Below are 25,629 nucleotides of genomic sequence, written 5' to 3' on the forward strand. Positions count from 1 at the left end.
GAAGCCTTGCTAAGATTCAATGGAACTCATTATCTCTGACAGGTAACATGGGCATCTAAAGCTGTTGTATTTTCAGCTAATTTCCTTCATCAAAGTTCTCCATCACGCCATCCAGCTCTGTATAACACTGTCAAGCACATCTTTAATGTTGGTGTGGCTCAACTATTTACTCTATGATAACAAAAAGGTGTGTGCATATGTGTATGTGCTTACATATATGCATCTGTGTGTGTGTGTGTTTGTGTGTGTGTGTGTGTGTGTGTGTGTGTGTGTGTGTGTGCGTGCGTGTGTGTGTGTGTGTATGTCTTTATCAACTGTAATCCCATAATACTAGACCTAGATCATTTATTATGAGTATTTGTACTGAATTATTCTCAATAGTATTGAAATCAACATAAAAAAATGTGAGCACAGCTCTACAGTTTCCACAGTAACTAGGACAAAAATAGCAACCCAAAAGAGCAGCCACACCACTCAGAATACCCCCAGATAGGTCAAGATACTATTTTTATCTACTAATGGTGTGAAATGAGAAAACACAGAGGTTTGTGTTCTCAGGATTTCCAATTGCTTAAGACAGCAGTTCACACAAAATGTTTGTAATCCAAATAGATAAAATGTTGAGCAATCCATTCTAATCTCATTAAATTGTTGAATTTGGACCTGAAATCGTTAATAAATCAACTGATTAACTTCAAAGCAAGATATCAGTCTTCATTGTGGTAAAGGAATGTACAGAGATGTAGCTGCATAGGGAACATAAATGTTGAACTACGCAGAGAAGGTATGGTATCTTAGAAATGACCATGGCTGTTCATTTCTCCATGGAAACCACAACATCACACCTTGAATGGCCAGATTGATATTAAGGGATCTGCCAAGTGACTCTTACTGCCCATCGGGCAAGATCCAAATAGCCAGCACAATCTATAATTTCCTTGCATGGGATTCAAGCATGCATTATTAAGACAATTAAAACAAAATCTCAGGATATCATCCTGAAACAGTACAAATACCTTTCCGCAAACCATCAATTTCTGTCACGTTTTAGACATGAAACCACAGTTATTGAAAGCTTCTAGGATATGGGTATGAGAAAGGCCTAATGGAAGTCAAAGGGCTGTTAGTAGTCACAGTCAGTAGATCCGCCTTCTTTTTTCTCAACCTCTTCTACGTTGCCTTCATCATTAAGCGTCATTAACTTGCTGACGTCAGCATACCAGGTTTACTAATGAGCTGATGAACTAAATAGTGTTAATATTTTAAAAATCCTCTACAAATTGACACATCACTAATTGACACATCACTTAAAACTATATTTGAGATTTATTTTAATATTAACACAATTTATTCATTTTTCTAACAATATTTTGTTCCTTTTTAGCTATATTCCAACGTAGACGGGGTACACAAAGTGTTGCATTTTCACTCGCATTTGCTGTCAAATAGTGGCCAGTCCGGGAATAACAAGTTGGCCTACTACTGACTAGCCTAGTAGTGCATGTCACTGCTAAGCTAATTCAACCAGTTAAAAGAACGCTACTACGGTGAACGCAGTGATGGGTAGTGACGATGTAGAAAGACGGAGGGACAGTAGTCCTCATCGAATTTGGAGCTGAAAGTTATTCAAATGTCTCATTGCCGTGGCAGACCCTTTGAAATTATTAGTTTACTTGAAGACTTAACATTGTTGTTTTAACTAAGTGATGGAGGACGATTTCGTCTGCGATTATGATTCGACCTGGGAAAGCGATGGGGACGACCCCGGAGAAAACCAAACGCGTCGCTCCAACCAGGAAAAAACGAAAACTTGGCTGGTATATTTGTCATTCGTTTGAGACTTTGAAGTATAGCTATGAAGCTATACAATCTTTTCGATCAACTACCTTTTGAACAATGGAAATAATAGCAGTAGTACGCTTGGTAGCTTAACTTGTGATGCTAGCCACTTTGCTTGCTAAAGCTAGTTTACATGGTAGCTACTAGCTAGCTCTGATGTAACACTACCTGTACAGTGTCAGTGTGCCTGGTTGGCTTTATACATCGGGTGTACAGTAGATTTGTTCTCTTTTCTTTTTTGACGAAATGCGAACCTAACCGTTTACGTTTGATATTTAAGTGCACTTTATTACTGCGTCAGGTTCGGAAAAACACAAGTGCATTTGGTTTGATGTTTTACAGTGTACTTTGGCCTGCAATTGCGAGCGTTGCTAAATGGCTAAAGCTTCCAATCCAAATATAATTGAAATCTATATTCTTAGCACATCACAACCAAGCATCATTCTGGAGCTATCAGAGGCCTTTAATTAAACTTTCTAGTGCTTGTTATAGAAATATGGTATTGTACTATTTTAATCACCATTTTAGTGAGACTGAATTCAATACAGCTTTATACGATGTAGGTTGTTGGTATTGGAGGACAAAGGTTGCATGCAGTGACTAAGCGATTGTATTTTATTTTTTGACAGTGGCTCAACACCTCCTCAAGAAACATGCGAGCGGCAAAGGATATGCAGAACTACAGGCGAGGTTATCCTGTAAGTCACAAGCTAAATTTCATGCTCTTGACTTTATCAAGACATATCAGAGACTGATCCAGATCATTCTTTGTGTTTTTATGTGTCAACAGAATCTTAAAGATGAGGAATTCCCAGAAGACAGAATGATAAATTTGAAATTTTATCTAAATGAATATCGCTCTTCTCCTGATGGTAGGTCACTAGAATGATTTGAATTCTTAAGTATAGCATATTTATTTGTGTTTGTCCCATAAAGTCTTGTCATGCTGTCTTTTGTTTTTGTTTTTACTAGATGTTTCAATTGATTCGTTTCTAAAAGAGTGGAAGACGGACTATAAGAGGTTGGAAAGAGTTCACTCCTACATTCAGTGGTATGTAAACATGTTTATTCTAGCCTTGATATCAGTGATTTTGAAAATATTTTACTCCCAATGTAGTGAATGGTAATGAGACAGATTTGATTAAGCTTCTCAGTATAAATACACCCTACCTGCAATCGTTTTTCATGGCATACCTACCTAAAGAGGTGTTTGCAAGGTGGTCAGCTGTATGCATGAGTAAGGGGACTCCAATTGAACCCCTGAGAGAGTAAGAGAAGGAGGATGTGGTAAAGATGAACAACCCTAGACACCTGTGACAACGCAGTGACGCACGTGACAGCTAAATGCTTAGATCAGTTGTCATACACAGGGATGGCTTAATTTGCAGCAACGACTGTCGTGTATTTTAACACATCAGGAGTAATTCATCAATGTATGAATTGATGGGTAATTGATGTTTCAATGTTGTCCATAGGCTTTTTCCTCTGCGTGAGCCGGGAGTGAACAATATGGCTTCTGAGCTGACCTTGAACGAGATCCAGGTGAGGAGATGAAACTGAAAGTGTTATGTAACAAATACCAATCTAAAAGTGAGTGTGAGCTATGGAGCTATTTTGGTGCCAGCACAAATGGAATCTGTATTTAATAGTTTTGAATTAGAAATTTTCAAACTGAACATTGTATGCAAAATTAGACATTTTATTTCACAGATTATAGTGGAAAATAGTTGGAAATTGTTTGTTTTTTTGTTTGTTTTTACAACGTAGTTAAGGCGGCAGGCGTGTGTTGCATAGGCGGCCGCCTTAACTGAAAACTGCTTTGGGTAACCCTGCAAGCTAAGTGTGAGTTTGTATTGTTTTCCATGGTGATTTTAAAAATTCCAATCTCCTGGTTACTCTCACTGTTAGGCTTTCAAGAAGAGTACTGATGCTACACGAAGGCTGGTGGAATCTTATGAACTTATGCTGGGCTTCTATGGCATCAGGCTGGTCAACCAAGACACTGGCGAAGTGGAGCGTGCTGAAAACTGGAAAGAACGATTTCATAATCTTGAACGGTGAGTTACAGAGTCAGACCCAATCTAAGGCTTCATATTTGTAATTGTATTCACTGTAAGGTGTGTTCTTCTTGACTGTAAAATAGGCTTTTCAATCTTATTTTCTGTTGACAATTCTGCATTTCTCTCACATTTAAAGCGTCAATTGAACTTTCCATCTAAATGTCTCTTCTAGTAACGTACACAACAACTTGCGCATTACTCGCATCCTGAAGAGCCTAGGAGAGCTGGGCTTTGAGCACTACCAGGCTCCACTGGTACGCTTCTTCCTGGAGGAGACACTGGTCAAGAAGAACCTCAGCAGTGTCAAGCGCAGCGTGCTTGACTACTTCCTGTTTGCTGTTCGCAACAAGAAGGAGCGTAAAGATCTGGTGTTTTATGCCTACCAGCATTATGAGCCTAAGGACAAGTTTGTCTGGTGCCCCAAAAAGATTCAGAAACAGTTAAAGATTAAGGCTGCAGGGTTCAGAGATGGAGTGGAGGAAGGTCGCTCACAGGCTAAAGGAAGAGAAGCAGAGACCGGAGCGTCTCCTAAGAATGAAAAAGACATGCCAGAGGATAGCACGCTCCCTCAGAAGGAATCTGAAGACACAAGTGCATTGATTGTTCCTTCCAAACCAGAGTTGAAATCTCTGGAAGATGGTGACAGCAATGATAATGATAACATGGACCACTCTGATAGCGCAGACCCTGATTCTGGAAAAGGGGAGAGTGATATGGAGGGAGGACTGAAAGATGGCAGTCAGGCAAAGGACACCCTCCAAGAGACCCCTCCAGTCCCAGAAACAGAGTGTGAAAAACCATTGAAGAAGAAACGGGAAGGTGACAGTGAGACTCTCAGCAACAGACCTACAGGGGACCTCACCAATGGGCAGGCGGCCATCCTCGGCACAGTCCCCCCCAAGGACACACTTTCTGACCAGGCAAGCCTGTCTGAAGTGCCACCCGTCAAGGCTCCCACTGAAGGTTCCTCTAAAGGTTCTCCCTCCCTTTTGTCAGAACCAGGGGAGAAAATCCCCCGCACTGACTTCACATCTGTTCCTGAGGAGGGGATGGCAGTACAGCCAGCAGCAAGTCTGGAAACCCTTGAGAAAGCGGGTGGTGACCAGACAAATGGAAAAGATGTGGAGAAGATGGATGTGGAATCCAACACTCCAAACTCAGAACAAGACATGGGACTCTCCTGAATATATAAAGGAGCAGGAAGTATCAAACTTAGTTATATGGTGTTCTAAAAATGACAGGTACTGAAGGTGTAATGTGTTCCCAGGCCTTATTGTTTTCTACTCTTCTCATTATTATTATTATTATTACTATTATGTCAATTGATCTCTTTTGTCAAAGATCTGATGAATTTACAGGAATCATTTTTAAATGCAAATCCATCAATCGCTTATTTGTTGGTTAGAACTGGGATATCTGTTCAGGTGGCGGGACAATAATACTGTGCCATAGGTTAATGAAATGTCCCTATTGATAACATGAACCCTTTTTTAAGTTTACTTGTGTAAGAAGCGTTATTAATGAAATGCTTGTTTCGACCAATATGTATAATGCAACTGTCTTTTCTTAGTACACTTAACACTATCAGAAGCTGTGAATGCAGTTGTTTTGCACTGAAAATGTGGGAAACTGATTGGTAAATATTATGATGAGGCTATACTCAAATTGACATTCTGCATTATTTTCTTTTGAACCCCCCCTGTGAAAAGGGAACATGATTGTATGCCCTTAGTTTTCTTTCAGGGTTGTTGCACAATTTGTATATTTTGGCTAAGAGATATGAGTTATATGAAGGACAAAATTGCCAAAAAACTAACAAACTAAGACTGGGTGATTGGGTGATTGTATGTGGTCTTGGCAGTTTTAGAATAAAATATGCTGTATTGAGTGAAATACATGTGGTTGATGTAAGGTGCTGGTTATGATCTGTTCCATTTGCTAGCCCTTGTGGTCTTTATTTATTACATTTAATGTTCATTTGTTTCTATATATTCAAGAAATGATTAGCCAAAGCCCAGGTTACCCTCCTAGAATATTGAATTGCAAATCTCAGGAAACCCTGTGGTGGATGGTAAACTTTGATTTCTGTATGGGTCATGATTATTCAATTTGTGTGGACACAAGTTGATGGTGCCATTGTTCAGGACACAATTTCATATGAATTATTTGTAAATGGCAAGAATTTATGCTCCATATTAATTTGTACCATGCAGCTTCTGAGATCTGTTAAATAAATTAATAAAGATTGTGCAACTGCTTTTGGATTGTTTACGTTTTATTTAATGCAGCATTTCTTTCAAGGCCAGATGAGTTCAGCTATTGATGGATAAAACCCCATACAGAGCTCTGAAAGTGTGTGCACAGTTACATTTAGAGGGGGCCACATTTTTGGACCCTAATTTTCCCAGCCTCATGATCAAATGTATCTAGCCACAGTCCTTTGTAGATGTGGCCAGAATTCATAGATCTTTACATGACCAGTCTGGACAAGTGGAATGTCAGTAGGCCTGCATACCTTTTGGAGATTCAACCATATTGCTTACACCCTTCCACTAATTTTTCACAAATAAGCAAGGAGTCGGCAGTGGCCTGTTTTTAATTGGTCACCACTCGCCCCCTGGAGTTTTGTGGACTTTTAGCTCATCCCACCGGTTCCAAAGTTATGTCCTTTTCCTTACTTTTCCCTCCACCCTTCCCTCAGCTCGCCTCACCCCCTCACCCCTTCGACAGAGCTAGACTGAGCTCAGCCCCTTCGGCTGGAGGCTCGGGTTTATCTGGATTCTAAGTGAATGCCATTCAGGAGCCGCTTGCTGTAAGGTGAAGGAGCGGTCCGTTGTTTATACTGGGGGAGCCATCGATAAGGATAGGGAACGGGGTTTAAATTTTTCCGTGTATAATCCGATTTGAGGGGCGAGCGGGAGCTATGGCTATGTTCTCAGCTCTTGGTGTGCTTTTGCTATGCCAGCTTTTGACATCATCTTCAGCACAGGTAAGCGGTAGCTTTAATGCGTTTCTCATTCCTTTTTCTAAAATGCAGTCTACATTCTGTCAGTGGTCTTAAAACTGAGGTTTGATGGTGGGTGGACGAAATAGTTGTAACTCCACATCCATTGCAGTAGCCTACTTGTAGGCTGAGAAACTTGAGATTGTATCATTGTCATTGAGATGCGTTTGATGGAGACATTTTTCCGTCTGTAGTGATCTAGAAAAGTGAGCAACTGCATGTGGCCCTGACAAATCTTGTCTTGTTTCATCAGGTAGCCTACAGGTAAATCGGTTTTGCACAGTGCTGTTTGTAAAACAAGGCCTACCACTGCAGTGCAATTTAGTTGTAACTAAATTAGCTTTCTAAACTCTTATTTAAGTTGGTCTAAATGCCAGGCTGTTGACACTTCTGTATTGTTGTATTCGTCTACTTTTAAGGATTTCTAAAGTCGTGGAGTTCAGTTTCCTGAAGCTGAGGAATGTAGAGCCTGGTGATCAGTCGCCAGCGCACAATGACACCTTTGTTCATTCAGATCATGCAGCTAATGGAAACACTGAAACTTATTAGCAATGTCCCTTATAAAATGATTTCTATTTGGCCAATATTTTGTGAAATTTGATTGTAGGCTTTTTGTGTCCTGGCCATGCCCCCCATCCGTTTGTGCGTAAACCTTTTTACCATCTACCCACTTTTCATTACCATCTAACCTGCAATCAAATATTATTTCGTTACATTTCTCATTATTACCCTGAATAGCATAATCCCGTTTAAGAAAACTTATTTATTATTATTATTTTTTTTTTTTATGTCTGTAGCTTTCGCCTGTGGATTCAAAAGCAATGCGTAAAGCAATGCGTAAAGCGTTGGCCATTAATATTTCCCCGCTTTTAAAGTTCTAGGTGCAATAATAGTTAAGCTACTTAAAAGCAGTGGACTTGTATCAAACACGATTTTTTCTTACTGAATTGGCCCTGTCAATTAAGCTTTAGTAGAAATCCTTCCCTAAATACGTAGAATATTATTCTGTTTTGTTGTGAATATTTATTTGGACGTTTTCTTCCTGTTACAGAGACCTGGCCCACGAGGACCAAATGGGCTGCCAGGAACCCCAGGACCCCCGGGAAAGGATGGCACTGATGTGAGTTGCCCAGAGACTGAAGACATAGTCTGTACTTCATAAGCTTTAAGACTGGGCCGACAGTTTAAACACATTTCCAATTACATCCACTATGTATTCATTCATCATGTAAGTCTAGCATGAGTTGTGTTCTTCACACAAGACCTGACACAATTGTGTTGAACTATATTCCTCATAAAATTTGACATAGGAACTGAGATAGACATTTGTTATTTCCGCTGCTGTAAATAAGGACAATAACTGAGATTAAACTTCTAATTTAATTTCAAATTTCAACAAATCAACAGGCACATACTGCTGTTTCTGTAAATGTGAAATTTGTAAACTGCCTTCATTGATGCTGATGTATAAGGGAGTTCTTGTCATTTGAGGATGATTGCTCTCAGAATAGGTTTTATAGAGTGGCTCCTCCCATTTAAAGTTTTGGTCCCACCCCACAGGCAGTCATCTTATATATATATGTATATATATATATATATATATATATATATATATATATATATATATATATATATATATATATATATATATATATATATATATATATATATATATATATATATATATACATATATATATATATATGGTGTCTATGTACGTAACAAACTAATATTAGCAGAAATGTTATGGTGCAAATAATAGACATTCAGATTTTATGTCAACCAGGCAAACGTGGCTGCCTTTCTTTTGCATGTTAATTCAAGTAAATATTTTAATGTGATTATCTTCGAGATTTAACATTTTGGGAGGGAATACTTCCACTGCTTTGATGAAGTAAAGTAAATTCACAACTGCCAGTTATACAGAGGCCTTATTCATACATTTCCCCGGCCCTAGCAGCAACTAAAGTTACCTCCTACTACCCCTCCCTCTCCTCCGTCACAACCCCCTCTCCACACCAACCTGTGGTCTCTCCATATGCCCTGTAGAATTATTGGGTCCTTTTAGCTCTGTTTGTTTTTCCTAATGCAGGCAGAGGGGAACTGCAGCCTGTTGTGTGCTCAAGCACAGTATGCATCCAGACTCTCTGTCTAGATCTGCTACCTCCTCAACTCATACACAACATGGGATTCATTTGTTGTATATATTTTGTGAGCTATTTGAACCATTGTCTTATGACAATATGAGTTTGTCTTGAAAATAGAGGTAAACAGAAACTTTATAGATTTGCATATAATAATAATTATGTAAATGATTCCATCTATGATGATGTTGTTTCTGTTTCTTAACAGGGCAAAACTGGCCCTGCTGGACTTCCTGGGAAGACTGTAAGTAGGACCACACTGCCATTTAAATGTTATGCCACAACAAGAGGCACTTTAAAGTGTAGCTATTGAGCTGGCCATGTGTTTATAGGGACCTAAAGGGAAAGCAGGTATACCAGGAGGACCTGGGAGCCCAGGCCTGCCAGGCCTTCCAGGGGTAGACGTAAGTAATTGCCACACACACACAGACACACACACACTTACATACACAACACTTCTTTCAGTGGGTGTCAGACTCATGCATTCTCCACACTCTTCTGACTTTGGGTGTACATCTCCCTTCAGGGATTGACTGGTCCTGATGGCCCAGCTGGGAAGGATGGTCCTCCAGGGGAGATGGTGAGTACTTCACTCAGAAAGGCTCTCCGTGTCACCCACTTCCCCAGGGCTCCTGGTGGAGGGTTTAGAGATGTGCTTTGTTGGATATCACATCTTCCTGAACTGTAACCGTCCTTTTAGTCCCAACAGTAAAACAGTAAAACACTCCCCCACACATACACAGTGAAGTCTGTACACTTACTTATCCAAACTAATTTCAACACATCCTTTTCAACATACACAGGCACAGGGGAGGGGTATGTCCCCTCCCAATTTGAAATGGATTTGTCCCAATACCCTCAGTTCTGTGATCGAGGCAGAAACAGTTTGCACATTAGGACCATGCAGAAGCAAATGCTGGCTGCAAGCTATGTCTTAAACTGACAATGAAATCAATCAAATCAAAAGGCATCAAACGAATGAGCCATAACCATTCCCCCATTGGTAACATTGGTTACCCCATTCTGTTTAGTATATAGAGTCTGTGATGCTACAGTATACACAGTCTGATGATCAGTCCCATGACTGAGGATAAAATAACCCACAGTACTAAATGTGTCTACCTATGGTAACATGACGGGTCAGTGTATCAGGCTGGTAAAGAGCGGTTCTAACAGACCTCACTCTGGGCCAAGCTGGTACCCACACCAGGCCTCTGTTATTCTCTGTCAACCTGGATTTGTCTGAGTCTAACCGCCTCTTTGTGGAAATGTTCTTAATGAGGAATCAGGTGACTGTCAGTCAGATTAATCTAGGTTGCTGCTTCTCTAATCCGGCCCGGAATGTGCCCAGTTTCCCACTGCTCTGGCCTAGACTGTTGGACCCAGGGGGACTATGGGAAGAACAGTCATCATCTGAAATAGAGAGAACAGGAAAGAGGCATGAAAGCATTGTGGTGTCTAAAGATGAATCAACTATGAAGGCCTGTATATTCATGCATAAAATCTGAAAATAAAGGGCGGAGGATCAGAAAAGGTCTGATGTTAACTTGAAGACTGACATTGACTACACTGTCAAAAAATAGGCAATTCTTTGCACTTCAACTAATCCACACATGTAATTAGGACACGCATGATTACCTGACAGCCTTAAATACCAAGATTTAATGTGTTGTGTTACTTCCTGGGTAACATCCACGTGCCAATAAATTGACAAGCATAACCCCACTCCCCCCCCCAGCTTGGAAACAAGGAATGTAGAGTGAACTACGATCTTATTTACTTTGCTCCTAGTGTCAACCAGTGACATTGGAACTATTAAGTATTAATCTATGTAAAATGTTCTAATTATGATTATATCTCAACAGAACAAAACATCCCATGGGAGTGAGTGAGTGAGCGAGTGAACGAGTTAAGAAACAAGTGGCTTAAATTACTCTATGTGTATGTATGGAAGTGTTTGTGCACAAATCAAGTTTTTTTGTTTGAACAGGGAGGAATGCCTTAAGGTTGCTGTGACACCACTATGTGACAGCTGAATGTTGATGTATTTTCCCTTCACACCACACAGACACTCCAAATAGAGCTGGGGTATAGGGGGCAAGGGTGAGGCCGTACGAGAGAGTGAAAGAGAGTAAAAAGGGAACCTGAAGCAGGAATTCCTTGGACTCATTCTGTGGTTGATCCCCACTCCAATGGGAAAACAGTCCCAGGTGTTTTTCTTTAAATCATGTCAAGTTCAGTAGACTGCCTGCAGGTACAACACATCTGATTGAATGATCAATCGTCAAGTTTGTGATCCCTTCAGATTATTGTCTGTGGTTATCTGAGAGGTTATCTGTGTGTGTGTCTACAGGGGGATGCTGGACCTTCCGGGCCAGGTGGACCTCCTGTAAGTACTCACACACCTCTATGACATTGGTACACAGGCGACCAGGTACATTGTTACACTGCTGCCCAGTGACACAGTGTCCCTGTTGCACTGCTTCACTATCACACAGTCTGTAGCAGAACTCTTTTCACCAATCTAAACTATTATAGATTATGTAGGTTTGGAATAACTCAAGGATTAGAAGCAACCTCTGATTCTTCATGTAACACACACACCAAGTTGCACAAATAACCTGGAAAAACACCCTCCAGTCAAAAATAATATTGTGTGTAATGTGTAATGGATTATTCTGTAACATTATTGCGTACAGTCGATTGATTCTCAGATTTCAATGAAACAAACCCTTATAAATCAGCTGCAGTATATCATCTGATCAAAATGACCTTGTTCAGTTGATATGTCACCCATAATCTGTTCATGTGACTTAATCTGCCTTCCCCTGTATTCCGTAGGGCAGAGGGAGAACAGGAGCTCCTGTGAGTACAGATTCTCATCTGGGTTTTCACTATGCATGTGTGTGAATGTATGCTCCCACAAATACCTACCTGCATGTCGGAAACTCTAGTAAATTTGTGTGTGTTTCCATTCTTCCTGTTTCTGTTGTTTCCAGGGGCCTCCAGGAGCCAACGGGCTGCAGGGCGGAGTGGGGCCGCAGGGGCCTGTGGTGAGTGTCTCCTCTCAATCTCTGAGATGTTATGTTTTATATTTTAAGGATTCTCTATATCAGGGGCAGTTTTGAAGTTGAAAATATACACATTCAAAACATTTACGAGCAGCTAATACAGCATCACCATAAAGCCAGTTATTTGGAACAAATGTACGTGGAGTATAGATGCACACTTACTTAGTTCAAAATACTCAACACATTTCCAATCCAGACTGCTCAGATAGCAGTAGCAGGGCCACCCCCTGTCACACCCCACTCTCTTATCTCTGAATTGCAGCAATACCTTGTGGGGTGATTGCTTTAGGGCCCACAGGAAGCCAAGCTAAGCTCAGGCAGTTCACTGAAAACAGGGTTGTGCAAATCCCTTCCCTTGTTCACTCTGACCTCATATTCTACAATCATTTCTATTTGAAGGATAAATCATACGCAACCATAGGAAATCATATAATCAGACCAGTTAGTTGGGTGGTTGGGGTCCATGAGTGTACGCTGTCCAGCCTGGAGTCCTGTCTTTGGGTTGAGTAGTCGGGGGAGCCTCCTAAGAGAAACAGGAGAAACACTTCCTGATGAAGTCTAATTTCAGACAAGCTCTCATCAGACTGGCTGATGGAGTGGTCTGGGAGGAACACACTGCTGTGACTGGGTCTGATCAGAGTAAGCCTATGATAAGAGTGTGTGAAGGGGTTCAGAACTGGATTCAATTGATGTCCATTGCTACTTGCAATAAATTCCTTCTTTCCTTCCTAAACTCCATCATTACAGATTACATTTAGTCATTTAGCAGACGCTCTTATCCAGAGCTACTTACAGTAAGTACAGGGACATTTCCCCCTAGGCAAGTAGGGTGAAGTGCCTTTCCCAAGGACACAACGTCATTTGGAACCAAAACCTTCTGATTAATAGCCTGACTCCCTAACCGCTCTGCCATCTGACTCCCATGATGAGATTAAAACTGTAGAGACTATAGAATCTAATATTTATACAGTGGGGATTTGATCCTCTCATATTGTGTTGTTTCTTCTTTTGGTTTGTTTTGAAACATCTACCATAGAGTTTTTCTTCCTCTCTCACAGGGCCCTGAGGGTCCTTCTGGACAGGCTGGCGCTCCCGGCCTTGATGGACCCCCAGTAAGTAACTTACATCAGTAAAAACATCTCAATCATTCATCAGAACTATACCATTGATTGTGCAGAAAACAATGTAAATGTTTACTGCCACCTAGTGGATGTTTCTAGCATGACCACAACATGAGTTAGAGCTGCATCACCACAAAGTATTGTTTTCTCTCCTTCTCTCTTTCTCTCTTTTTTTTCTCTCTCTCTCTCCCTCCCTCTCTCCCTCTTTCTCTAAGGGTCTTCCTGGTGCTCTCCCTGATGGCAGTGGAGATCTTTTGGTACAGTTTCTATTCAGTTGACCACATGGGAAATCATGCCAGACAGTACGTGTCAGAATAGTGTTGTACAGATTCAGAGAGTGACTCGATGTGTCCCTGTCCCCACATAGTGTCCTGCCATCTGTCCCCCTGGTCCCTCTGGCCCTCCTGGGATGCCTGGCTTTAAGGTGACCTCCGCCTTCTGGGCTGGTCTTCACTGGTGCTGAATGTCTGATGTCTGTGCTCTTCATAAGAAGCTCATGGAATGTGCAATGCTAACTTTCCTCTTCTCTCTCTGTACTCCTTCACTACCTTTCTCTCCTTCTCTTCCTATTCCTTTCTCATTTAGGGTCACACAGGACACAAAGGAGACAAGGGAGAGCTTGGGAAAGATGGAGAAAAGGTGAGATTATTTGGACTGAAACAGGGTACATTTTGTTATTGTTGTTGCCATTGCGTCTCGTGTCTGACTGTGTCCTGTCCTCTCTCCTAGGGTGATTCTGGGCTCCCTGGTCCTCCTGGGATCCCTGGCACTGTGGGGCTGCAGGTGAGTCAGTGCATCTCACCTGTTTCCCGTAGATGCTGCTAGCATTGTCTCAAATCCTCTTTGGATTGAGGTACAGTTCAGATGTTCTAAGTACTGATGGTGGGTGTGGGTTGTGGTCATGCTGATTGCGGTGTGAACATCATCTGGTCCTGTTTCCCAGGGTCCACGTGGACTGAGGGGACTCCAGGGGCCGATGGGGCCAGTGGGAGACAGGGTGAGTACCGGCATACACCCCACACACCATAGGTCTCTGTCACACCCCAGCTCTCTGACACGATAAGCAGCATTTAACTCACCAGACTGCCCTTGTAGCTGTGTGGGAATTCTGTTTACTGTTCAGTACAGCTTTGTCCCTGTTTATTTCTCTCCGTCTCTGATCCTCTTTTTAGGGTTTACCTGGTTTCCGTGGCAAGCCTGGCATTACAGGTGTTATTGGAAAGACAGTGAGTCTCTCTTTGTTTGTTAAATATTTTTGTTATTAGTGTTTCTCATCCCTGTTCAGATCTTCAGGATACTGTGTCTCTATGCTTGTACATAAGAGGCCATTGGTCCCATCAATAAATAGCTGTGTGTGTCTTATCTGATGATTCCAGGGTGATGCTGGAGAGAATGGACCACAGGGTTTCAATGGACCGAAGGGAGACATTGTGAGTAAATAATAAAGGGTTATGGTTAGGGCGATTTTAAGTATTGTCATGCAACATGTCATGATTTAATGATGAAACATGACAATGAGACATTCACTCACACGACATGTTCTGCAATCCACACACATCACCCAAGTAATGGGGCCAATTTACTGTAATTTCTTTAAACAGGGCAAAATTGGTCCAAAAGGAGGTCCTGGTGGATCAGGACCCAAAGGGGAGCCTGTAAGTGCTGCTTATCCAATACAAACTGAAATGAAAAGCAGAAACAGACATATCTGTCATGAGATGAATGAGCTTCAGGGCGTTTGTGTCCTTCTCAGGGTATTCCTGGCAGAGATGGGAAAGATGGCACCCAAGGATTAGATGGAGAGAAGGTACGTTGTCCCTTATCAGGCTACTCTCTTTCTCTGTGTTTGAATGAGTTTGGCATGGCATGTGACAGTGACCATTTTTCTCTCTGTTGCCAGGGTGATGCTGGTAGGGGTGGTGTGCCTGGCGAAAAAGGACCCAATGGGCTTCCTGTGAGTACCCTCAAGTTCCTCTGGCTCAGTGGGTCCTCCTGTCAAAGAGCCCTGTGTGGAGCCTGACAGGATCAGTGTGTGTCCCACTGTGTAGAGTGAGCCAGCCCCTATTGTCCTGTTATGCCCCAATCCGAACAGTCATTGAATTAGAAATTCATGTTACTGTGAATTTTTGTTGTCATGTGTGTGTTCCATTGTTTCAGGGTCTGCAAGGAAGGGCTGGCGCTAAAGGATCTAAAGGAGGAGTTGTGAGTATGACAAGCACACACCACCAAGGAGCATGAGACAGTGGTGACCCGATCAACCATACAGACAGTCATAACATCTTACTAACAATCCCGGTGTCTTCTGCTTCCTTCTCATTCCTCAGGGAGATCCAGGAGAAATGGGAGAAGCAGGACCATCTGGAGAGCCAGGTATTCCTGTATGTATCTGATGGGCTTCTGGGGAACTTTGGGCTCTGGGTTATACTGGGTGTTGGCAAACTAATCATGGTTGTTGTTTTTGTGGTTGTTGTTCTGTACGTGAGCTCCTCTCACCAGTATGCATCATCCTGTGACTCCTCCCACAGGGCGACATTGGTATTCCTGGAGAAAGGGGTATGGCAGGACCCAGAGGAGTGGCTGTAAGTAGACATGGTTACAGTACATCACTATATCCATTGCAACATCGCCTGAATCAGAACATGCCACTTCTGTTGTTATCCATTTATACATTTGTGTGTACCCTTCATACCTCTATCAAATCTTTAGAAACATGATCTTTAAGTACTCAAACATCCCTCGCTATACATACCTGATCCAAACTGCACCATCCATCGGACTGAATGATTTTAGCACATTATCTATTCATGAGTTCTTCTTTCTGTCATGATACAAGACTGGGAGGAAACGGGGACACTGAACCACAAATAGAGTCCTTTCAAATAGTGACAATTTTTTTATGTTTGTTTTTCTAACCTATCTGTCCAGCAATTATTTGAAGCTGCTCTTCTACTGACAATTCCAAGTTTGACAAATCACAAATATACAAATGACTTAATAGTAAAATTGTTTGCCTTCATAATTGGTGTGTTTTTTTACAACTTTGGAGGTGAGTATTGAGAGAGACAGTAGTAGAACATTATCAACACAATAGAATTATGATTAATGAAGACAGTTGCATAGCAACGTACAGTATAAATATATCCGTACACCCACAGCAGCATCTCTGGATTCATTTTCGGTACTACTCAATGCTATACACATTAGACTGTTATAGACTTACCCCGAAGATTTACATAATTACATGACAAGTGTCACCTGTAGAGAGTGTAATTTGTAGAGAACTGGAAGGGATCAAAGAAAAGAGGACTGCTGCTGCTCTAGTAACCTGCAAAGGTGGAGTCAGTGGTAAAGAGATGTATGCATAAAGGAGGGATTGAGGAGAGAGGAGGATATTGAGAAGGGACAGGTGGGTCTTTGTGTGCAGTTCCACATTAGATTCTCCAGATAGGTAAGGATTCAGCAGAAGTAAAAAAAATCCCACACACCCATATTAGGACTTACTTCATGCATTAAATTGCATACAAACACCATACAATCTCCAAAAGAGGTTTTAATGATGTGTTGTTTCAACTGGTCATTGCATTAAACAATATTTTTGATGTAAAATGATGTGAATCTATCATTGTGATGTGTTTTTTGTTTGAAGCCTCGGATGTACTTTGTCTTGTGTTAACACATGTCCCATTTCTAGGGTGGCATTGGACCAGTGGGCAACATTGGGGGCCAGGGTGTTAAAGGTTACCAGGTCAGTACCCTACTGTGAAATGTAAGATGATTTAAGTGTAAATATAAATACTGAATAACACATTTAAAAATTGTTGAATTTTGGATACTTGTTTATCTTTCATGCAACTGGTTGAATAAATTACAAATACTAATCTATTGTAATCTCATAATGAACTATAGAGTGATGCTGCTGTCTATGTCATGTGCAACAGGGGGTGAAGGGGGCACTCGGGGACCCTGGCCTTCCAGGACCAACGGGGATCCGAGGAGGATTTGGTGAAAGGGTGAGTCTGAGATGTGACATCTGGCAGGACCCAGGAGCACTACGGAGTCTCCTTCAGTGTTTACTCAATACCTGGGAATGCAAACCCAGGAATGTTCGCTATCTGGTTCAATGCCAGATCATCCCTAATCAATGTCAATGCAGTGCACACCTTGTGGAAATAAACATGGCCTTCCATTTGAAATATGTTAAGATAAGACCTTTGACCAACTGACCCAAAACTGGATTAAGCGAATATGTAATTTACAAATACAACACACACACATTTGCAGATAAATAAAGATAAAGTAGTTTATGTAGCCACACCCATCTCGGAATGTCATGTGGAATATGTTCATGAACAGGTCAGAGTACTCTACACAGCCCAACTTTAGTGTTCAGACTGCCTTGGAGAGTGAAAACAAAGCTGCCCCCTGTTCAGGGCCGGGGGGTAGAACAAAGCATGCCTTTATCCAGCTCCCAGATCCCCCTACTCGTACCTTCCACACCTCCTACTCCCACCATCTTGCCATCTATGGAGCTAAGGCCATTGCTATTGGGCCTTATAACGGCTGGCTCTCATTTATTTAACAGTTGCCCTTTCTTCTCTCTTTCTATCTCTCTTGCTTTCATTCTCTCTCAGGGACCAGTTGGTGCATCAGGGCCTAAGGGAGATATGGTAAGGACTTTAGAAGCACAGTCGACTACATCTCATTTGGTACAAGCAAATGAAGATAGCACTTATCAGTTCAAATAAGCAGCATTGAATTCAGATCCTTTTTTCCTGTTTAGGGCGTGGGAGGAAGTGATGGTCTCCCAGGAGAGAACGGAGAACCTGTAAGTTTATTCCTACTTCAGCTTGCCCTATTTTTGCCCACCCTGTTTATGTATAGCAAATATCTGCAAGTGGGGGAATTGCACAAAATTCAATAAGTTGTATGGTTGTATTTGTTGTTAACTTTTCAATACCATTTCGAAGTGTCACCTTTTGGTTTATAATAATAACAACTGTTCCAATATTTTCAGGGTCCATTTGGTCCAGTTGGCCAAAAGGGAGAGGTGAGTTATTTTTACAGTTTTTAATTCCATCCTTTGACAAGACTACAGCACACAACCCACTGAAAACTCTATGCCACATTCCTAGTTCAATAGGATTAATTAGCTTGAGGTATAAGTGCTTTAGCTTCATGAGCAGGCAGAGAGTGGACACACTGAGAAGCAGCACAGTTCATATTAATACAGCCACAGCATGAATGTGGCTCACTCATGGGCGCCGTATAGGGGGGAAAGGTTAGGACAATTCCAAGGGCCCCTGACTGATAGGGGCCCCCAAAAAATAGAATAAACTAATAGAAATTATGAAATTATTATTTTATTTTTTCATGGGGCCCAAAATTCCTGGCGGCGCCCCTGGGCTCACTACCTTCGTCGATGCTAACGCTCTTGCATTGTTGTTTCACTCATCACCTTCATTATGAAGAAAACACAACGTCTTCTCCCACACACATCCTCTGGGGACTAAACTGGTCCAAAGAGAATGTGTGAACGAAAGAGAAAACATTTTTTTTTTGCTGAAGATTACATTTACATTTTACATTTAGCAGACACTCTTATCCAGAGCGCCTTACAGTACAGGGACATTGCCAGGGACATTGTGATGTGCCTTGCCCAAGAACACAACATAATTTTGCACGGCCGGGAATCAAACTGGCTGATTAATAGCCCGATTCCCTAACCGATTCCCCAACCGCTCAGCCATCTGACCCCTTATATATATGTGCATAGCAATTTTCAATGGTAGCTGTTGTTTGATTGTGTTTATTTATTCATAGGGGGGAAAGACTGGTGAGCTGGGACCCAAGGGTGTAGTGGGGCCTCAAGGAGAACTCGGGGCCAGAGGGGCCCCAGGAAAACCAGGACTTATGGGCTTCCAGGGTGAACAAGGTCTACCCGGCATTGCAGGGAAAAATGGTGTTCCTGTGAGTAGCCTTAGTGCTCTGATCCCCTCCTACTGAGCATGTCTGAATGACACTACTAAGAATGCCATGCCTGTCTATGTGTTGTGCATTCTCTTCCCAGGGTAAACTTGCAAGTGAACAGCACATCAGAGAATTGTGTGGCTCAATGATTGATGGTGAGGATATTTACCATGCCCTTCCATGTATTATACTTGGATGGATAAATTACCATTGTGGTATCCAACTTCCTATGTCACTTAATAGATATTGATAGGTCTGTCAATATCTGAGTCTTCCCCTATCCTTTATTTCTTAGATCAGATTGCACAGTTGGCTGCCAACTTGAGGAGGCCCCTGTCCCCAGGAGGGGTTGGTCGTCCTGGGCCTGCCGGACGCGCTGGGAAACCAGGTGGTTCGGGGTCTATTGGACACCCTGGCTCTCGAGGTCCTCCAGGATACAGAGGGCTGCCTGGAGACCTGGGAGATCCTGGTCCCAGAGGTCAGAGAAGTTAACTCACATCTTTAGCTGAGATCTTTCCCCAGGTCTTGCCAATCTCACACATCAATTCAGTGTGGCATGGCCTAATGTTCTACTCTCTCTGTCCTAAAGGTGATGTTGGTGAACAGGGAGACAAGGGACCCATTGGAAAGGCTGTTGACGGGCCTATTGGAGACCAAGGACACCAAGGTATGCATCGTATACTGTACAGTATGCTGTTAAAGAAATATTGTTAAAGGCATCTCTGCTTTATGATAATGATGGTTGCATTGGTAGGAAACGTAGGGAAGAGAGAGAACTGTAGCAAAGGGCCCAGACAGTATACGGTTGACTCTGTAGGAAAGCTGTTATTAGAAGGACAAGGTGGACCTGAGTAAAAAAAGCTGGATGCTATATGTCAGAATGAAACATGACTTTTTCTGCACGCAGGTCTGACAGGAGTGCATGGAATCGTCAAGGATGGGCGTGATGGATCCCCTGGAGATCCAGGTGAGCCAGGAGAGTCTGGCCGGACAGGTAGGACCGGACACCAGGGGTCTCCTGGAATCTGTGACACTTCAGCCTGTCAAGGTGCCTCAGTTTCTGGAAAAACCTCCAACCCCAAGAACCATTAAACAATACTACCCCTCACCCTGAAACCACCAACCCCAGGGAAGGGGGAAGAGGAGGATGAGAAGAAGAGGAAAGAAACATCACATTTCCACGTTAATATGTGTCAAACGGGACAGGAACTGTAACAACAATGTGATTGTAAATGAAACGAAGAGAACATCCCATGAGTGTTAAAGAACAGTATCAGCAGTTTGGGAAATCATAGATGAAATGAAAGACTACAAATCTAAAGTCCATCAATAAATCAAGTGGACAAAGAATGATATAAGAAGAACACCTGTCACTCCAAATACCATCAAAAATGAATAACGTAAAAAATGACTGAAAACAACTTTACTAGAAAAGTGCTTGTAGGCCATACTTTCTTTAAATTCATTTATGTAAAAAGCATGTACATTTTGATTCAACATCCACCATCTTAGTTAACATACCTATAGTATATTACTTTCAAAGCCTGACAACAGTGATTGTCTTTGCAGTGACTGTCCATGTTTCAAGGTCCTTTCTGCTTAGACCACAGGTGACCCCCACAGGTGACCCCACAAGACAAGCTTACTTATGTAAAATATGAAGATATGGGGCCAGAAAGCAAAAGCTGAGCCTATATGTAAAGAAGCTGTGTGTACTGTAACAGGCAATGAAAAAAAGATCTACGCCCAGATATTGTGTATTTTGATGCAGTCACAGTATTTAACAGGTCTTGCAAATGTTTGTTTTTTGTAAAGTTTTGCTCCATCTAAATGTACTTTTTAACTTCTTGATTACATGTTAGATGACTAAGATCTCCCTTTTACACAAGTTTTGAAATAAAAACATGAAAGCGGTGTGGATGCATCAGAAATTATAATTGTAGAATAACTCAAGTATCAATTTGTGGGCTTTACATTTTTTATTTTGCAATGATCACATCCACTGTGTACCGGTGCTGTAACTATTAAATATACATGACTTTAAATACTATTTATTATTTGTGGGTGACTGTTGTATGTACAGTAAGATGCTACAGCACCATGTTGTAAGAAATAACAAATAAAGCCACTTTTCAGTAAAACTCTTTTCTACACATGAAGTTAATAAACATAATTTTTATGCAATAAAATAACAAACTCTAACCAAAGACAAGAATTTCAGTCACGTTTATTTTACAAAAAGAATGTCGGGAACAAGTTTAAACAGACAACTAAACTTACAATAGAACCATGTTACCACTTTCGAAAAAGTGTATTTTATATAAAATTTTAGTGAAGCATACTTCAAATAACAGAGAACAATATGCATTCATCTAATTACTTTTAAAGTGGATTACGGCTGCCACATACAAGCAACTAACCTATACTTATTATTTAAAAGGGCAAAGGATATACGTTACAATCACACATGTCAAAGATGGACATGACAAATATAACAGAATTACATTTACAAACTTAACTCTAATTAGTGTGTAGCTCATCTTCTGCCATCTGTGTATGGCTTTGCAAAACACTGCAGCTCTGAAAAAAATTCAATAATATAAAGCTGTTTAAAAAATGACCTCTGTCTCTTTCCCACACAGTAACCTGATCCAAGACAACCATGCTTAAATGTTATACATGGTCTAAAACTTCCAAAACCTTCAAATTACATCCTTGTCATTAATGTATTTGAAGACAAAACTCAAATTCAATAACTCTTTTAACAGGAAATGATTAACAAATGGCTAGTGAATTAATAATAAAAATGAAAACTGGTGGCCAAATACTGTGTACTAATGGTGCCCTACTTGTCCTGTCAAAGAGATAGGACAATGAGTCATGACAAAAAAAAAATCACACCTGCATTACATCCTCCTACCCCTCAAAACACACAAATAATAAGCATATGTGACCTTGGCAATACCTGATGTTATTGTGGAACAGATATCATCCCAATGCCATACCTGATGGAACAAAGTTACTGGAGGGTAAAATAAATTAGTAATAAATAGAATAGTAGTTAAATACTGATGGAAAAACTGTAGGTTGTAGGCTGGTGGGTCACTGCTCTGCTGCCTGTGGGGCGCTATGTGTCTCTGCTGTCTCCTGGTGGACCAAGATCTGACTGGAGACACCGCTGGGCTTCAGACGGAGGCCAGTCTTTCCACAGAACGTGCTCTGAAACTCCTGAAGGATAGGGCACCACATGAGAACAGATTTAGTGCCTCAGGGTAATAAGTCAACTGGCTGTAAGAATGAAGAGCAGGTGAGCTAAGGTACTCACACATGATTAGTTAAGAGTGCTCTGAGCTGGCTGTACTCTTGTTTTCCTATAGGGAGAGCAGTGGCATCGCTACCCACAATGTGGCGCAGCGCTTAAAACTGCCACCGAGCACAAAGCTCAAACTTCATAGAACAACCAATGAGCTAACAGCTGTATGTGATGTTAAGTTACCTAGCTGTTTAAGTATGCTGCTGTGCAACTCACCAAGTGACTACAGCTGTGGCCAAAAGTATTGGGAGCGACATACATTTTGTGTTTGCAAAGCTTGCTGGGCCTTGGCATAAAATTACTGCAAACATCATTTCAGTAAGTCATACCATCGGCACAGGGGAAAGTGTGAACTAGTTCTAGCCAGGTGAAATAAAAAAAGATGAAATGTGCCTTTTTGTATTCCAGTATTCTATAGAAACATGTGAAAACGTTTTCCTCAAATACTGAACCAGCAAACTTTGCAAAACAAATTTGTCATTGCCAAAACTTATGGCCATGACTGTACACTATACTCTGCGCCTTAACACGCTGTGAGCGAGCAGCACATTTATTTTCATTGAAGCCAGCTTCAGCGTATACTATCTTGTTAATCCAATCTTAGACACAGGACACTTGGTGCATAACAGTCAAGCAAAGGTATGAATGTAAGCAACTTTTGACTGCTATGGTAACCAAGAAATGTGTCTCGTCTCACCTGTTTGATGGAATCTCCATAAACTTCTCTGATGTACTTCAGGAAGGCAGTGGTCCACTGCAGGGTCGTGGCTTTGTCAGTCTCATGGTTACAGAACGGTGCGAGCAGGTTCAGCTCATCACAGCAAAAGCGAATTCTCCTCCTAGACATCAGTAAGAGAATTGTTCCAGCTGCTCTTTTTCTACTGTTGAAGAACTGCATGTAGGAAAGTCAAGAAAGGGTGGATGGATACTTGCAGCTGTTATAGCACAAAGTTGTGAACATAGTTACCTGCGGTCTCTCTCTTTGCTGTTGTGTCTCTCTCTGCGCTGGCTACTCTCCACAGGCCCCCCTCCTCTCTTCCTGGTTCCTCCTGTGGCCCCTGCAGCTCCACTTACATCAGCTGAGCCTGCAGTAGAGGCGGTGGTGGCCTTTAGGGTCCGAGGGCCACGGGTTTTAGCCCGTTTAGCAGGAAGTGCAGGTCTTACAGCAGCACCATCATCTTTAAAAACATTATGAATGGGAACATTTAAAAAATATAATGGAATGTGGTTTAGATAAATGCAATATTATCAGCATAAAAACTAAACTCAGGAGATAGTAGAGAAGCATTAACTTACTTTCTACTTTCACCCACACCTGTTCATCTGTTGGGGATGCGTTATTGATGCAGGGTGTTTTTGCATTCATTCTCTCCTGACGGCAGCTGAATGTGAAGTTCTTTGGGATAATCAATCCCTGATGCTTGTTGGTTTCAAGCACATGAGTATTACCAAACCCCTGAGAATTACACTTTTGTTGATCACAAGATACTTATTAAGAGTTCTTTGCAAATTAACTTTTGATTTTATAATGTTGCTCATACTTGACCACGAAAGCCTGCAATGGGGTTGAAGCTCCCTCCATACGTGTGCGATAGTTCAATGGGATTGCTTCGGTCTGATCTCATCCATTTCTGCATTTGAGGATGCATAGCTGCTTCTTGTGCTTCTGAGGAATGCTGAAGCATTGTCAAAAAACTGAAACACAGGGGTAAACAGATTAAATATAGTGAAAGGTTGTACCATATAGTGTGTACACATAGATAATAACACCTACTTGGTAAGAGCTACTGACTGTGAATCTTGCTGTCTGGGGAATTCACCACAGTTAAACCTCTTCTCCAAACGAACTCGGGCAGGAGGGTTAGGCCTGGCCAGTAAAGGTGCGCCATTGACAAATGGCTCTACACAACTGTCTCCTGTTGTATCACCCGCACTTCTGACTTTGGCCAAGACCGAGCCTGGGACTTCCCCGCAGGATGTCGGCGTCCTTTCACCTGATATACCGTCAGCATCACTGACAAGAACCATTTTTATCCCCTGAACATCAAATTGATCTTGCTTGGCTGAGTGAGTCAAAATGGACTGCCCATCAGATAATGTTGACGGAAAATCTGATGGGGTAGTATGGGAAGACGTGGCAGTGTACTCTGTTTCAACCTTTGAATTCGTCGGTTGAGCAGGGCTGCCCACAGCAAAAATTGTTGAGTTAAATCGGGCATCTCCGGATCCGTCCGGGTCAGATGTTTGTGACTCCATGTGCGTCTGGATGATGTGTTGAAGATGTGTGTACTCCACATCTGTCATCTCCATCAAGTTTAACTCAGTGTTTAAAATTTGGCCTTGGTCTTCCGTAACGCACCCAGTCTGGCTCACAATCACGCCGACAGAATCACAGTTGTACTGCGCTGACTGAGGTGACATACGCACTGTTTTGCAGGCAAATGACGTTAACATCCTAAAAAGCAAAGAAACACATGAATTATTTGATTTTATGTTCTTTCAGTTGTAAAGTGAGGCAGCTGATTAACATTTTGACTTGCAACTAGCTTGTACACTGCACATCCTACATTTTTCCCGCTCTGATGGAAAGCCTCGCGCATCTGCATAACTTAGAAAAGTAGCTAGTGCTAGCCTTCCTTAACTAACATTAATGTTCGGTAAGAAGCAACGTTGATGTTCAAATTACTTGATGACAGCTTAAAAATAAATTGAAAATGTTTAGGTATTTCTAACAAGATGATTGTATCTTTCCAGCTGAATTAACATTTTGGACAAGGAACTAACTACTTGATGTTTTCGAAACATCTTGCATGCTTGCCTACAGTACCTAGCTAATAATGGCTAACGTTATAAAAGTTATCCTTGCTTATTTTTTTCTCATACAGTCACACATTTACGACACTTATTTTTGCTCTTCTTTTCCAAGTAATTTAACACGAGACAACTACCTGGGTTGATTACTTGGTCTTCAGTCTCATGAAATTGATCAAATGGCTGTGGGCTCGTTCCTAACTGCACCAACTGTCAACTCAACAGGAATCCACTGGGGTAGCAACTGACGTCACTTAATCACGTACCAAACAATTCACTCCCTTGCTTTACTGAGCTGA

The 25,629-nt window shown here is 41.6% G+C and overlaps 2 protein-coding genes across 5 annotated transcripts; one reads left to right on the forward strand and one right to left on the reverse strand.

Moving 5' to 3' along the window:
- The first annotated feature begins 1,465 nt into the window (after positions 1 to 1,465).
- Positions 1,466 to 21,263, forward strand: col9a3 (collagen, type IX, alpha 3). Of its 3 annotated transcripts, XM_084680992.1 has the most exons (36): positions 1,466 to 1,817; positions 2,469 to 2,537; positions 2,630 to 2,711; positions 2,812 to 2,890; positions 3,315 to 3,381; positions 7,955 to 8,023; positions 9,256 to 9,291; positions 9,380 to 9,451; positions 9,574 to 9,627; positions 11,401 to 11,436; positions 11,889 to 11,912; positions 12,047 to 12,100; positions 13,177 to 13,230; positions 13,455 to 13,496; positions 13,607 to 13,663; positions 13,825 to 13,878; positions 13,969 to 14,022; positions 14,183 to 14,236; positions 14,412 to 14,465; positions 14,616 to 14,669; positions 14,841 to 14,894; positions 14,993 to 15,046; positions 15,140 to 15,193; positions 15,397 to 15,441; positions 15,564 to 15,617; positions 15,765 to 15,818; positions 16,931 to 16,984; positions 17,178 to 17,249; positions 17,871 to 17,906; positions 18,020 to 18,064; positions 18,254 to 18,286; positions 19,060 to 19,206; positions 19,307 to 19,361; positions 19,502 to 19,684; positions 19,796 to 19,873; positions 20,114 to 21,263. In XM_084680992.1, exons 1-36 carry the CDS (start codon positions 1,707 to 1,709, stop codon positions 20,296 to 20,298), a joined length of 2,379 nt encoding a protein of 792 aa, XP_084537118.1. In that variant the 5' UTR covers positions 1,466 to 1,706; the 3' UTR covers positions 20,299 to 21,263. The 3 variants fall into 3 exon arrangements, with proteins under 3 accessions (XP_084537118.1, XP_084537117.1, XP_084537116.1); XM_084680990.1 differs by lacking the exons at positions 1,466 to 1,817; positions 2,469 to 2,537; positions 2,630 to 2,711; positions 2,812 to 2,890; positions 3,315 to 3,381 and adding an exon at positions 6,626 to 6,888; XM_084680991.1 differs by lacking the exons at positions 7,955 to 8,023; positions 9,256 to 9,291; positions 9,380 to 9,451; ... (26 more) ...; positions 19,796 to 19,873; positions 20,114 to 21,263 and adding exons at positions 3,748 to 3,896; positions 4,072 to 6,155.
- A 69-nt stretch (positions 21,264 to 21,332) lies between these two features.
- Positions 21,333 to 25,601, reverse strand: LOC146252072 (transcription factor-like 5 protein). 2 transcript variants are annotated; one of them, XM_084680994.1, is made up of 7 exons: positions 25,468 to 25,601; positions 24,312 to 24,974; positions 24,061 to 24,214; positions 23,816 to 23,975; positions 23,487 to 23,697; positions 23,217 to 23,358; positions 21,333 to 22,434 (listed from the first exon to the last, which is right to left on the reverse strand). In XM_084680994.1, exons 2-7 carry the CDS (start codon positions 24,971 to 24,973, stop codon positions 22,309 to 22,311), a joined length of 1,455 nt encoding a protein of 484 aa, XP_084537120.1. In that variant the 5' UTR covers position 24,974; positions 25,468 to 25,601; the 3' UTR covers positions 21,333 to 22,308. The 2 variants fall into 2 exon arrangements, with proteins under 2 accessions (XP_084537120.1, XP_084537119.1); XM_084680993.1 differs by having other exon boundaries at positions 24,294 to 24,974; positions 25,468 to 25,600.
- Positions 25,602 to 25,629: the final 28 nt, after the last annotated feature.

The sequence above is a fragment of the Hypomesus nipponensis genome, chromosome 18 (genome assembly GCF_054491055.1).
Source record: "Hypomesus nipponensis isolate SF chromosome 18, ASM5449105v1, whole genome shotgun sequence".
Lineage (NCBI taxonomy): Eukaryota > Metazoa > Chordata > Actinopteri > Osmeriformes > Osmeridae > Hypomesus > Hypomesus nipponensis.

Excerpts from the sequence above, each read along its gene's own strand:
- col9a3 (XM_084680992.1), top strand. The coding sequence starts at position 1,707 with ATGGAGGACGATTTCGTCTGCGATTATGATTCGACCTGGGAAAGCGAT. Across the intron at positions 2,538-2,629 it reads ACTACAGGCGAGGTTATCCT|AATCTTAAAGATGAGGAATT; the intron begins GTAAGTCACAAG and ends ATGTGTCAACAG. Across the intron at positions 19,685-19,795 it reads GGGAGATCCTGGTCCCAGAG|GTGATGTTGGTGAACAGGGA; the intron begins GTCAGAGAAGTT and ends TCTGTCCTAAAG.
- LOC146252072 (XM_084680993.1), bottom strand. The coding sequence starts at position 24,973 with ATGTTAACGTCATTTGCCTGCAAAACAGTGCGTATGTCACCTCAGTCA. Across the intron at positions 24,215-24,293 it reads CAGTCAGTAGCTCTTACCAA|TTTTTTGACAATGCTTCAGC; the intron begins GTAGGTGTTATT and ends CCTGTGTTTCAG. Across the intron at positions 23,698-23,815 it reads GGTGTGGGTGAAAGTAGAAA|ATGATGGTGCTGCTGTAAGA; the intron begins GTAAGTTAATGC and ends ATGTTTTTAAAG.